The sequence below is a fragment of the Procambarus clarkii genome, unplaced genomic scaffold, assembly GCF_040958095.1.
Source record: "Procambarus clarkii isolate CNS0578487 unplaced genomic scaffold, FALCON_Pclarkii_2.0 HiC_scaffold_186, whole genome shotgun sequence".
NCBI classification, from domain to species: domain Eukaryota; kingdom Metazoa; phylum Arthropoda; class Malacostraca; order Decapoda; family Cambaridae; genus Procambarus; species Procambarus clarkii.
The window spans coordinates 543,326-556,658 of record NW_027189219.1 but is presented as its reverse complement, the minus strand read 5'-3'; the positions used below and the strand labels follow the sequence as shown (position 1 = coordinate 556,658).

Sequence of the window (13,333 nt, the reverse complement as noted above, 5' to 3'; positions counted from 1 at the left end):
TGGTGACTCCCTGATTCCCTTCCCCTCTTCTAGGTTCATTGGTTGGTTTGTGTAATCTTCACATCTGCTCCAGATCTGGCTTGGAGACTCTGGGGGAGACTTGAAGCTTTGCCCAACCCCATACTGGCAAGGGGGTTGGTGCTAATGAGCTCTTGCTAGTTTCGAGAGATTCTATTGTTTGTTTACATTGGGGAGTTCATTTGGCAGTTTTGAAGCTTCGGTCTCTTTTTGTGCCTGGCAGTGGTCTGCATTGGTTTGCTGACTTTATGGATGCTTTGCCGGTGGAGTGGCAGTGTCACCTGGTTTCTGCATCTCTGTGAGGAGGGTCAGGTTCTGGCTTTGGTCCCCAGCTGCTGGTGTGTTTAGTTAAGGCTTGATGCAGATGATAATGGTCCAGGATAGACCGAAACATTGTCATTTGTTCACTTTGTGATGTGTGGTTTGAATGTGTTAAGGCTTGATGGTGCCAAAACTTAAGCTCGAGTAACAATTTGGGGCCCGCCAGAAAATGACATTTCATTACATTCAACACTTTATATTTTTACTAATTTTTGTTTAATTATTTATCTTTGTACTGTATATATGTATGGTTATGATTTTTGGTTATATTCTTGATATTTTGTCTTGATAATATATACTGTATAAATTACAGTATATTAAATTCCTGTTGCCGAGGAATTCAACATCTCGTATTTGTTATACCATTAATAAATAATAATGGCACAGCTGGAAAGAGAAGGTGTTTTTCTTACTAGATTCCATTGTAATAATACTAATTTTAAAATGTAGTTCTCTGGCTGATTGTGACCCTTTGTAGGGATAAGACCAGGAAAATATCGCATCTGTACCAGTACTGTTTCTAATGAAATACAATAAACAAAGGCAGAAATACAATAAACAATATAGTGTCACACAATAGTGTCAATATAGTGTGTGTGCACAAATTTCTTTCGTACAGGGACATCTCACTTAGCCATTCCAGATTCATAAGGCTGGTGGAGCTTCAGTACTCGATTACAAGAAGATTTTGATGTTATGATTATATTAAGATCTGCATACATGTGTTTTGTATTTTTTTAGGATTTTTTTTTAAATGACTTGCTTGTTCCAACACCAGATGGAATATTTGGGAGTGCATGCTGTATACATAACACTCTTTAGCTTTAGCTTCATGTTTTTATATGACTGAAGCTTTATGATGTTTTCTTAACCAAGGAGTTTTTTGCCCTCAGACTAACCTATTAGAAGATGCATCAGGGGTGCTTAATGCAAATAAGACTATCAAGCTGCACAGATTTGCCACCCAGCAGACTCCCCACGAAGCCCATAATCCACAAGACCTGCAGCTGGGCGGCATGACCAGTGCTGGCGGAGCCTTACCCTTAGATGCCCAACACTACTACGAGACTCTTCACCCAGCCCCAATAATGGTGTATGAAGTTCCCACTGGCAACATTGTTCCTTTTGATTCTCTAGTGCCTGTTCCCTTATCAAAAGGCATTGGGGAAAAGAATAATGAAGGGGTAGATTTGCTACAAGCTTCTGTTAACGAAACTGTATACGCTCATCCGTCTCAGGATATGCCTCATCCTTTATATGTTTTACACCAACCTCAGAAGAAGGAGACTAGTACGGAAGGGATGGTCATTGAACAGATCAATGGAAGTAATGGGGTGGGCCCTAATATTGTCCTTGAGAACCGAGATGGTAGCAACTTTGCAAAAGTAGGTGACCAGTCTGGTAATATGATGCCAATTGGAACAGAGTTTAGTCTGATATCAACCTCATGCTATGATACTTCAGTAACAACTGTAGCAAACATGGCGCAGCTGTCCATGTCGGCAGTGTATCATGCCTCCACAGACACGGACAGCGAAGTGGCACTAACTCTGGCTAGTCTTGGCAATCCAAAAATTGAGAAAATGGACAGAGAATGTGGTCATAATCATGGTTCTGAGCACTCAGATGTCATAAGGGCTGCATCCATCATTTCAGGTGTAACTGACCATCAGCAATTTGATAACATTAATCATCAAACCAATAAAGAATTAGAAGAAATTGGGAATATTAATCACCAAACTAATAAGGCATTAGAAGAAGAAATTAGGAAAAAGGACCAAAAACCCACTCTAGTACTGAGAAGCAGAAGAAGTAGAGGCACAACTCCTAATCACCATCACCAAAGCATTTCTATTGATGACACAAAGAAAATTAACAGGAGGAAGAGAAAAAGGGAGCCAAAACTTGTTCCCTTTCCAAAAACAGAAGAGGGTGACAATTTTATAATTCCAGACAATGGAATTCTGTCTGTTCGTGAAATACCTGCTCCGTCAATCACCATGCAAAACGAATCGCAAAAGGAAAACCTCTTGGGTCAGCTGCTGAAGGCCTCGGAACACTGTGAGCCAGCAAGCCTCATACCAGAGGGTGTTGTGGATGATGTCATACCAGCTGTAGGTTATCGCATAATGGACATGACTAATCTCAGTGAGATGATAAGAATGATGCACCGGTGCACAGGTTCCATGGGAGCCATTGTGATCCAGGAGCAGGCTTCTCTCCGTGAGGGGGCGGTTTCCCAGCTTAGTGTTATTTGTACCGGCTGTCAAGTAAGTGTATACTGACATTTGTTTATTAAATCCATAAATGTAACATTTATTGAACACTTTTTAAGGACATTCATTATCAATACTCTATTTCCCCCTGTCATGGGATAGGGAGGTGAATAATATATCAAAATAAGGTTATAGATATGTATTTAGAAAATCACTTGGCCATTCATTATATCATCCATATTATGGTACAATATATATATTCTTCACATATAAACAAACACCTTTGCACTCTAGCAATCCTTTACTGCTATAATCTAATGATCCATATACAATAGGTTAAACATAGATTTAGATACATAATGAAATTATATCTACTGTATTCCCCTTTAATAAGTTAATTGTATTTTCCTTTTATTTAATATGCTGAAATTATTCTAGGAAGGGGCAGTATGTGCAACCAGCAACAGAACCTCGGCAACAGGGCCTTGGGACATCAACGCAAGAGTGGAACAACTCACTAAGGAATTCAACATTAAGGAAGACCAAGTGCAACGGATGCTAGAGATTCTTGGAATATTTTATCGCCCTTGTGACCCTTCCCTTCAGCCTATGGCACAACCAATGGTAGTTATTAACTAGGTTGAATCTTACTTTTCATTACATGCAAGAACTTTTGTTTATATTCTTTAACCCCTAGGCTACTCTGGGCTATATGGCCTTCAACACCCACAGGCACAAAAAATAAAAAATAAAATTTTGGTCTTATAAACCTGTTAATTTTTGTTCCCCGAGTCGAGGAAAAAGAAATTTAATTGTACTTAACATTAACGTTAATGAGCCGACAACTTGGGCAATGACGTCACACCTAACATAATCGCTCATGCAATGAGCATCCCGTAGGCATCGCATGTGGTCTTCAAGCAGCCAGAGTTGCCACAAATTTATTTTCGCGGCATTATTTACAGTGTCTAGGCATATTTTACCTCAATTTTTATCACTAATACAGTTCCATATAATATTTATGTTGGATTATAATACAACTTGCATCCATTCAATACACACTTGCATATTAGTGTCACAATTATGCACACACAAATGTTTTCTTTTACACAAAATATAATATGTATTTAGATTTTTCATCAGCATATATACACGCACTCGATAATATGTACAGGTTTCTGGGGGGAACCCCCGTCGGCTCCCCAGGGCTATACCAGGCTGATATGCTAATGTCAGACCTTGGCATCAGTCATGTGTATGGAATTCTCAGGGCCTACCCGATACCACGGCCAGAACCTGGCCCCCTCAGAGAGGCAAGCCTATAGAAAACCCCGTGTGGTTGGAAGCATTCTATGTCTGCCATTGACCGGTTCAAACATCCAGAAAGGTAAGCATCGCAAAACAAACCCCTATTCTGGTGAAAATTGCTATGAAAAGCCAAACTAGTGGATAGAACTCCCGAACAGAAAACAAGCAAACAAGTATGATGTCACACGTCACCGCGCCATTGTCTGCGCAGCTCCCCCAACCCTGGGAGGGGGAAGGGGAAGCCCCAGACCTCTCACGCCGGCTATCCACCCATCAGTTCTTCGGCTGATGCTAAAGGCACCGGTTGTGTGCTCCAGCTCCAGTGGTTGTTTCAGCACTGTGCCTAGAGTGTGGTGTCTGTCTTCTAGGTGGTGTGTGAGCCGGGAGCGAGTCTCCAGTACTCGGGCTGCATGCGCCTAGGGTTGCCTTCCCTAGGTGTCCTGTAAGTACTGCCCTTGGGGCTTGGGGTTACCTTCCACAAGTTCCTTGGGTCCTGCTTCTGCTAGGCCGTCTACTTTTTGGTTTTTGGCCGCCCTTTGTGTGATGAGGGGTTCTGTCTCCTTTGTTCGTGTTAGGGTAAGGGGCAGTTTGCACTGGTAGGGGCGCAGGGTACTGCGCAGCTTGTTTTCACCAATCATAGCGGCCTGCTCTGTTCCGCCTGGATACGCTGTCCTCTTGCGGGGGTTTTCTTTTTCATTTTTGTTTGTCTACCTGGTGCGGGGGTCTGCCTTTGGTTCTTGCCTCCTTTGTACTGGATTCTTTTCCTTCTTCCGGTGGTTCCCTCTGCTAGGTCCCTGTGAGTGTACACGTCCCGGGGGTTCAGTTCTTAGAAAGTTGGTAGACATGGGCGCCGGTTAGCAGTACCCTGCCTGGGATTACCTGAGCGTGAGTTCTCTTATAGTAAACGCTCAGGACCCTGGGAAACCCTTAGGGGGAGCAAGGGCCCGATGGATGTGGGCCCCGGAGTCCCCTCCCTCGCTTTGTGCGAGTTTGAGGGTTGCTCTGTCCCCTTGTCTCGGGGTGGCACTCGCTGTTTTGCCTCCGTCATCTGCCTGTGGGGTCGGTGACACCTTTAGCCTGGGGTCCTGCGAGTTTTGTGGCTTGTTGTGGCAGCATGGGCGTTGCACATTAAGTTTCGGTGGCAACGAGCTAGGTTGTTTGCTCCCCAGAAGCCCCAAGGCTGCCCCGTTTTGATTGGTGGTCTTGTCGGGTCCCTTCCCCCCCTTTCCTCCCTGCATCCGGGTCTTTACTGTCTGTAGGTTTGAGGTCGGGGCGGGGCTTCCATGGTTTTGAGACTCGGTTGGTCTCGGGAAATTCCCCTTCCGGGGTAGCGACGGGGGCATTCGAGCCTGTTCCTCCAGCCGTGTTGTATGAGTCTGCCAGTGGGTTCCCTTCCTTTGTGTTTTTCACAGGTGCCCCGGTTTTTCATGAGGCTGGGGCTTTGAGGGGACGGCTCCGCCCTGGGGCCTGCCGTGTGGATTCCCGGGGCTGGGGAGGGGCTGATTTGGGGGGCCTCTGGCCCCATTGGAACCCGCTGAGGTTTTTTCTACCCTCTGGGTGGGGCTTGCGGTTGTGCGGAGTGGGTTTTTTTCTTCCCCCACACTCTGCACGAGTTGTTGGGCGTCGGCCCTTCCCCGAGCTCGGTTCCTTGTCCCTTACGCCCGTTGGTTCCGTCCTGTTGGTGGGTGCTCTTCTCCGTTGTTCACCCCCTTTAACTTTGGACGGGACTTCCCCGTCATGTTTTACTCTTCTTGGGGTTCTGTAGACTTTAAATCTCGGGTGTGACTGGGTTTTTCGGTGCCTTCGTCGTTTGTGCTTGCTTCTGTGTTCTTGAAGGTTCAGGATGGTTTTTGCTCCTTCCAGTATTAGTGGATTGCCTGTTGTCTGACGGTGCGGCTTCCCTCCGGTCCTTTCTAGGGCTTGTTGGTCCTCTTCCGTGCTTCCCCTTGAGTTTTCGGCCCTGTCTTGTTCTTTTGTTCATGTTTCTTCTTTCCATGCTGTGTCTTATCGCTGCTCGTTTTCCTTCCATACTCCTGGTCCGGGATGCTAGGTTGGGCTGCTTGTAGCCCAATTGGGCTACTGGTGGCCCGGTTGGATTCTGTTCGGTTCATTGGTTTCCTTAATGAGCCAGCTGTGTGTGTCGTTGCTTACTCCTTTTTTCATTTTTTGGCTTCTGTTCCCGTGCGTTGGGCTGTTTCTTCTCTACAGCGAATTGACCGGGATACGTCCTGTTGGGCTACTTTTCGTTCATGTCCTGCACATGCGCTGTGGGAGTTCGTTTTGATTCGGACGATGTGCACCAGTGCTGGGGTTCTCTGTCCATTTTCTCTAGAGTGCTTTGCCTCTCGCTCGTCTCATTCTCCAGTCCGTGCCCAGTTGCTCCTGGGGGTGTTCTGGGGTGCTGCTATGGGGAGGACGCCGGGTTTTCCCTGCGTTTTAGGTAGTGGGTGCCTCTGTCTCCTCTCCCCTTCTCTTCTGCCTCTGGCCTGCTTCCGCAGGTGGTGCTCCCGGTTCTCGGCTGCGAGTGCACGATACCCTGGCCGCCTCACGCCTCAGGCGTCACCGGCCTTGTGACATTGTCTTGACCCTTCTGTGCCACTGTTCTGCAGGTGAGTTTATGCAGTCTGGCGTCTCCTTCATCCAGGCGCTGGTTCGTTTTTTGGGGTACAAATGGGAGTACATACGTACATGAGTACATGGAACATACTAACAGGGGTGCCTGCAGCAGGCCTAATGGCCCATACGTGGCAGCTCTTGTTCCTAACCTCCTGATTCAGACGTCAGCCCGCAGGTGACTGCAGGAGGCCTCTCGCCCCATACGGGGCGGCTCCTGACTGTGCCCATCCAGTCCCTCTCCTATGCATGTCCACCTATGTGGGCTTGCGGAGTAGAAGAACTCCAAGAACCCCATCAAGCAGGTATCACGCAGGTTTCGTGCTTGTGTTCGGGGCCCCACCTCCACCGTATTCCTCGGTGCGTAAGTGGTGGTACCTGTTGTGTGGTACATGTTCCTGTGTCAAGGGTGTTTTATGGTGACGTTTTGCTGCGGTTTTGATACTGCGGTTGTGTGTTGGAGTATGCTTGTGGCGTTTTGTTCGGCCCTTCCGTGCTTCTTCCTGGGGCCTTCCTTGTTTGAGTTATTTGTTCCATGCTTTCTGGGTCACTCATTCCTTGCTGGTCTTGCTGTACCTGGCTTAGCTTTTCCATGTACATTCAAATTGAAGTTCAGATGTTTATTCAGGTAATGTACATACTTACAAAGTGAGATACAAACATTGATGGAACATTGGATTCTCTGTTCTCCCCTAGTTGTCCTCTCCTAGTTGTGCTTGTTGGGGTTGAGCTTTGGCTCTTGGTCCCGCCTCTCTGCTGTCGGTCGCTTAGTCTGCTGGTTCCTGGGCCTGCTGGGCTCTCTCATATCTACGCTTGACCCTGTCTGGAGTCAGACTCCACCGTTCTCTGCCTTCGCCGCGAGACATTACTTCCGGTTGCATGTTACGTGTTGCATATTGCCTGTTGTGTGTTTCGTGTGGTGCATGTTGCTGGTGCGTGTGTGCATTGGTAACGTGTGCCAGGATGACATGTGGTACTTGTTATTGTGTCAGGTTGTTGTGGGGTGACATTTTGCTGTAGTTTTGTACCTGGGGCTGAGCTTTGGCTCTTTCGTCCTGCCTCTCCCCTATCTCTTTCCTGACATCTGGGCTCTGTCAGGTCTGCACTTGCAGCTGTGTGTGTGGGGTCCGCTTCCACCACTTCCCTTCCTCGTGCATCTCCCTCACGCTGTTGTGTGTTTTGTTTGTGCTTTTTGGCCTTCCTGTTGCCGGGTTTGGGTTCCTGTTTTCCTGGCTTGCCCTGCCTGTGGGCTTTTTCAGGGTCTAGCAGTGTTCCTTCTCTGGGGGTCTCGCGTCGGGCCCGTAGTTTCCGCTCTCCTGGCACGCTCGCTCGCGTTGTTTTTTTTTTTTTTTTTTTGTTCGACAAACGTTTCATCTCCATCTTTGCCGGCTTTGGTTTCCGGCTCTGCCTCCTCGGTGGTCGTGCCCGAGATCTTCTCGCCGCTCCGCCGCTTCTATGCTTGGATGAACCTTGACGGGGCTGGTTGGGTTCTGACTCGAGTCTCTCACTTTTGGTAGGTGGTCGGGTGGCTTCGTTGTTGGTGTCCCACCTACGTGCTTTTCTTGGTGGCAGTATAGAGTATTTTGGCGTTCCTTCCTTTTCCTTCTGTCCTTTCTTAGGTGGCTGTGTTTGTTGGCGTTGACTTGGCTTTTCTGGTGGGGGTTGGGGGCCGTTGACTTGCCGCATCCTGTCGCCTCGTTTTGTGCAGCACTGGTGGAGCTGCTTCGGCTTGCTTTCAGTCTTGGTGTTGCATCTGCGCCATTCGTAGGCTGTCTCATGCGTTGTTTCACCTCCGGTCTGTTCTTGCGCCACTTGGGCTGTCCTGGTCTCTGGACAGCGTGCTCTTTCTTCTCCTTGGTTGGTGGTGGCCCCTTCAGTTCGGGTTTGTTTTGATGGCTCTTTTCCTGTTGGCATTTGCCTCTAGGGCTTTGGTCGCTGAGCTTCTTGCTCTCCTTCGGTCATGGTGTTTGGTTTGTTCTGTTGCAGCTGTCTCTCTTTTCTGGCACGGGGTGAGGCTGCTGCATTCCAGGGGGGGGGGTCCTTGGTTTGTTGGTGCTTGGTTGGTCGGGCTGGGGGTGCGTCGTGTTTTGTGTTCAGTTGAGGCCCTCCGCTGTTATTTGCGCGCCACGGCTTCTGTGTCCTGGGTGCACTTTGGGTTGCTCCGGTTCCGTTCTTCCCTGTTTGTGGGAGAGGGTGTCCCGGGTCATCCGCCGTGTTGTTGCGGCTAGCCAGCCTGTGTTCTTTGCCTGTGCCCGTGGCGTTCATAGTTTCACTGCTCTTGCTGCCTTCTTGGCGGCGTGCCCTTGCTGACTTCGGGCACGGGGCTCTTTGGCGGTTGTACAGGTGCCTGGCTGCTCGTTGTATCGTGTCGTTCCTGAGCTCGTTCGGACCTGTGTTGTCTTTGGTTGGCGGTTGCAGCCAGTTGTCTTGCTTTCCATTGAGGGGTGTTTTCGTTCGCCTCCCGGATCCGTCCCTTTGACCTTCCTCTGTGGGTAGTTAGCTCCAGGGAGCCAACAGGGCTCCCCCAATAAAACCAGCATTGAATGTAATGAAACGTCATTTTCTGGGTGTGACCCGGAGGCTCTCCGGCAACCCTCCCTCCCTCCGGTCGGCATTTTTTTGCGTGTATTGACATCCAGCCTCAGAACTGATGGGTGGATAGCCTGCGTGAGAGGTCTGGGGCTCCCCCTTTCCCCCTCTCGGGGAGGGGGGAGCTGCGCAGACAGCGGTGCGGTGACATGTGACATCATACTTGTTTGCTTGTTTTCTGTTGGGGAGTTCTATCCACTAGTTCGGCTTTTTGTAGCAAATTTCGCCAGAATAGGGGTTTGTTTTGGGATGCATTATTGGAGCAGACTGTTCCAACACCATTGTACGGGAAATATATGTCTCGAGACATACTTTTGATACTCCTCAGATGTCTTCATTTTGCAAGTAATGAAGACGAGACACAGGATGATAGGCTTCGTAGGGTGAGGCACGTTCTGAATCAACTTATTGGAAAGTTCAGAGATCACTACGTACCAGCTCAGAAGCTTGTGATTGATGAATCCCTTGTCCTTTTCAAAGGACGTGCTGCCTTCAAGCAGTATATTCCCTCCAAACGCCATAGATTTGGATTGAAATTCTTTGTACTCTGTGACACTGAATCAGGAATGGTGTTACACATGATAATGTATTCAGGTACAAATGTAGACATTCCTGGTAATGAAAAACATGGTTTCTCAGGTAGTGTGGTGAAGTCACTGCTTGCACCATGTCTGACAAGGGTCACATATTATACACAGATAACTACTGTATTATACAAGTCCCTTGCTAACTAGGTTCTTGCTTGATAATAGAACTGGAATATGTTACAGAGTAAAGGCAAAACGATGGAAAATGTCAGTGTTTGACAATGCTATTCAGGTAGGTGCAATAGGTACTCTGAGAGAGAACTCTATCAACATCAGAGGCCCAAGACTGTTCAACATGCTTCCACTACACATAAGGGGCATAACTGGCCAACCCTCACAGTGTTTGAGAGAGAACTTGACAAGCACTTTCAAAGGATACCTGATCAACCAGGCTATAACTCACACGTCAGGCTGTGAGCATCCGCGTCCAACAGCTTGGCTGACAAGTCCAGCAACCAGGAGGCTTGGTTGATGACTGGGTCACAGGGACGCTAAGCCCCAAAATCATTTCAAGGTAACCTCAAGGTGAGATGATTGCCAGCCAAGAAAAACTGGTGGAATGCTTTCTGTGTGATGGAAAGACAGGCATGAAGTGAACATGTTGACCACTATTTACACTGGTATAATGGTGGACAGTGGCAAGGTGAACAGAACCACCAGACAAATAATATATAAGTCAGATTGTGTTATGGGCTACAACATAAACATTCGTTTGGTGGATAAATGTGATATAATGGTAGGGGCAGTCGAGTTTATACGGAAAATAGTGAAGTGGACCAATAAGATATTTTTCCACCTTGTTGACGTAACAATGCTGAACAGTTACAATATGTATCATGTGAAAATAGGTAGTAAACCACATTTCCATGCATTTAGTTTTCAAGTTGTGATACAATTACTAATAAAGTTTGGCAAAGAAATCCCTGGCATACAAAGACCCATTCAGAACCAAGTATTGCACCATGCTCCCACACCTAGGCTTGCTTACTGGGAAACCTTTTAGGTACACAAAATAAAAATAATTACAACCAACTGGAACGTGTGCAGTAGGCCAGCATGAGTGCATTATGTGTAAGACCACACAAAAAAGGCCACAAAAACATAAATTGGTGCGAACATTGTGTCCAGCGTGTGCCATCCCTTTGTGCTATGTCGACTGTTTCGAAGAGTAACACACTCTCCAAGACTTCAAAATGTCCAATAATGGTGCAAAAACATGTACATAGATTTAGATTTAGATTTTTTATTCAGGTAAAGGTACATACATTGAAGATGAGTTACAAACATATTGTTGGAATTTAAGATAGAGCTAATACATACAATACCTAAAGCCACTAGGAAGCATAGCGTTTCGGGCAACGCTATGTTACCATATATTACATATTAAATGAGTGAGTGTATATATTGAAAGAAAAATCATAATACATTTTATATTTCCTGAAAAATACATTATTTTGTTGCACATACCTGTGACACTAATGTGTGTATGTATTGAATTTATGACAGCTGTATTATAATACATCAGGTAGCAATATATTGAATAATGTCAGTGACAAAAAATGGTTGTAAAATATGCTGTAATGTAAATAATGCTGCAAAAATAAATTTGCGGCAACTTGGGAGGCTTGAATGCCGCGACGCCTTGGGGACGCACCACGCTCTACCAACTTCTCGGCTCATTTACCTTATTGGTAAGTGCAATTAATTTTTTTCCTGTACTCTGGGAACATAAGTGAACACTTTTAAGACAATTTTTTTTTTTTTTTTTTTTTTTAAACACTTTCCTGGAGTTTCCACTTGGAATTACGGGCGGTTTAGCTAAGCGCTTGTCGGATCACGACGTAAATTTACGGACCGTGTTATATTGGTTATTTACTACTCGATCGACTTGGGGTTTGTATGAATATGTTTGTCATTAAATTTTTGTTTTCTCTAATAGGCACAGTGCCTATTTGAGAAAACGGCAATGTATTGTAACTTAGAGGAGAGACTATTGAGTTGGTGACACAACGAGGGTAATCGCCCACTCCACACACTCTTGTGTTGGCGCGATCATGATTCTACATTTATATGCATATGTCTGTGTAGAGAATTTTATTCCGAACACTATACAAACAAAAAAACCGGTGTGAAACAAGTATAAACTTGAAAAAACATGAGCAAAGTAAAAACTTTTTACGCTCACGGGTACAAACACGCGTAAGATTTTATTCGTGGCAAATTTATTTGACGCTCTGTTGGCCAATTCTACCCATGTTCTTATAGAACTTTCTATTGTTATATATAAAACTTTTTATTGCGAACACATTGCTATAAAAATGAAATACGTAGCTCGAGAAATAATGTCAGGACAGTGAAATAAGTATAAACTTTCAAAGCGCTGCATCACAACAGTGTCGTCGCTGCTGAAATCACGGCTAACGCTTCACCCAGTTCCCACACTCGTGCGGAACATAATTAGACATTGATAGGCATATGTCTGGGTGGGGAATTTTATTGCGAGTTCAGCGATATCAAAATAAGCGCTGTAGGATGACTGTGAGGCTGGCAACAAACGAAAGAGTATGAACATTTACTTCCTGTTTGGGTGTCATGGCGAGTCATCTTTGTGTTTATTTACTTCGTGGTGGGATAGCAAATGCTTTGGTGACATTTTATGCATATGATCTTGTAGAGAATTTTATTGCCAACGCATTGATACCAAAATGAAAAACGTAGCTCGAGAATTGATGTTAGGAGCGTGAAAAGATTATACACTTTTTTGTGTTTACACTTGAGCGCCCAGAACGCCGCGCGCACAAGGCGCTTTTTTTTTTCACGAGTGCCGCGCGCACTAAAGTGTTAATATATTTTCTGGGGGGAGCCCCGTCGGCTCCCCGGAGCTTTACCGGCTGATATGCTAATGTCAGACTTTGGCATCAGTCATGTGTATGGAGTTCTAGGGCCTACCGGGGACCACGGCCAGAACCTGGCCCCCTCAGAGAGGCAAGGGGAGCAATGGCCTATGGAAACCCCCGTGTGGTTGGAAGCATTCTATGTCTGCCATCGACCGGGTCAAGCATCCAGAAAGGTAAGCATTCCAAAACAAACCCCTATTCTGGTGAAAATTGCTACCTAAAGCCGAACTAGTGGATAGAACTCAACAGAAATCAAGGAAACTAGTATGACGTCATACGTCACCGTGCTGCTGTCTGCACAGCTCCCCCCTCCCCAGGAGGGGGAAGGGGGAGCCCCAGACCTCCCACGCCGGCTATCCACCCATCAGTTCTTCGGCTGATGCTATAGGCAACGGTTATGTGCTCCGGCTCCAGTGGTTGTTTCAGCACTGTACCTAGAGTGTGGTGTCTGTTTTCTAGATGGTGCGTGAGCCAGGAGTGATTCTCCAGTACTCGGGCTGCATGCGCCTAGGGTTCCCTTCCCTAGGTGCCCTGTAAGTACTGCCCTTGGGGCTTGGGGCCACCTTTCACAAGTTCCTTGGGTCCTGCCCCTGCTTGGCCGTTTACTGCTTGGTTTTTGGCTGCTCTTTGTGTGCTCGGGTGTTCTGTCTCCCTTGTTCGCCTTAGAGTAAGGGGCAGTTTTTGCACTGGTGGGGCGCAGGGTACTGTGCAGCTTGTCGTTACCAATCATAGCGGCTGGCTCTGTTCCGCTTGCGTACGCTGTCCTCTTGCAGGGTTTTCTTTT

The 13,333-nt window shown here is 46.6% G+C and overlaps 1 protein-coding gene across 1 annotated transcript in view; it reads left to right on the top strand.

Moving 5' to 3' along the window:
- Nucleotides 1-1,215: 1,215 nt before the first annotated feature.
- LOC138361125 (uncharacterized) overlaps nucleotides 1,216-13,333 on the top strand; it is a gene marked incomplete at its 5' end in the record, with an annotated part of 96,508 nt that continues 84,390 nt past the window's right edge. The window contains 2 exons of the mRNA XM_069320566.1: nucleotides 1,216-2,609; nucleotides 2,994-3,179. Of these exons, the coding sequence (XP_069176667.1) occupies nucleotides 1,216-2,609; nucleotides 2,994-3,179 (1,580 nt within the window). The remainder of the gene's footprint in view (nucleotides 2,610-2,993; nucleotides 3,180-13,333) is intronic.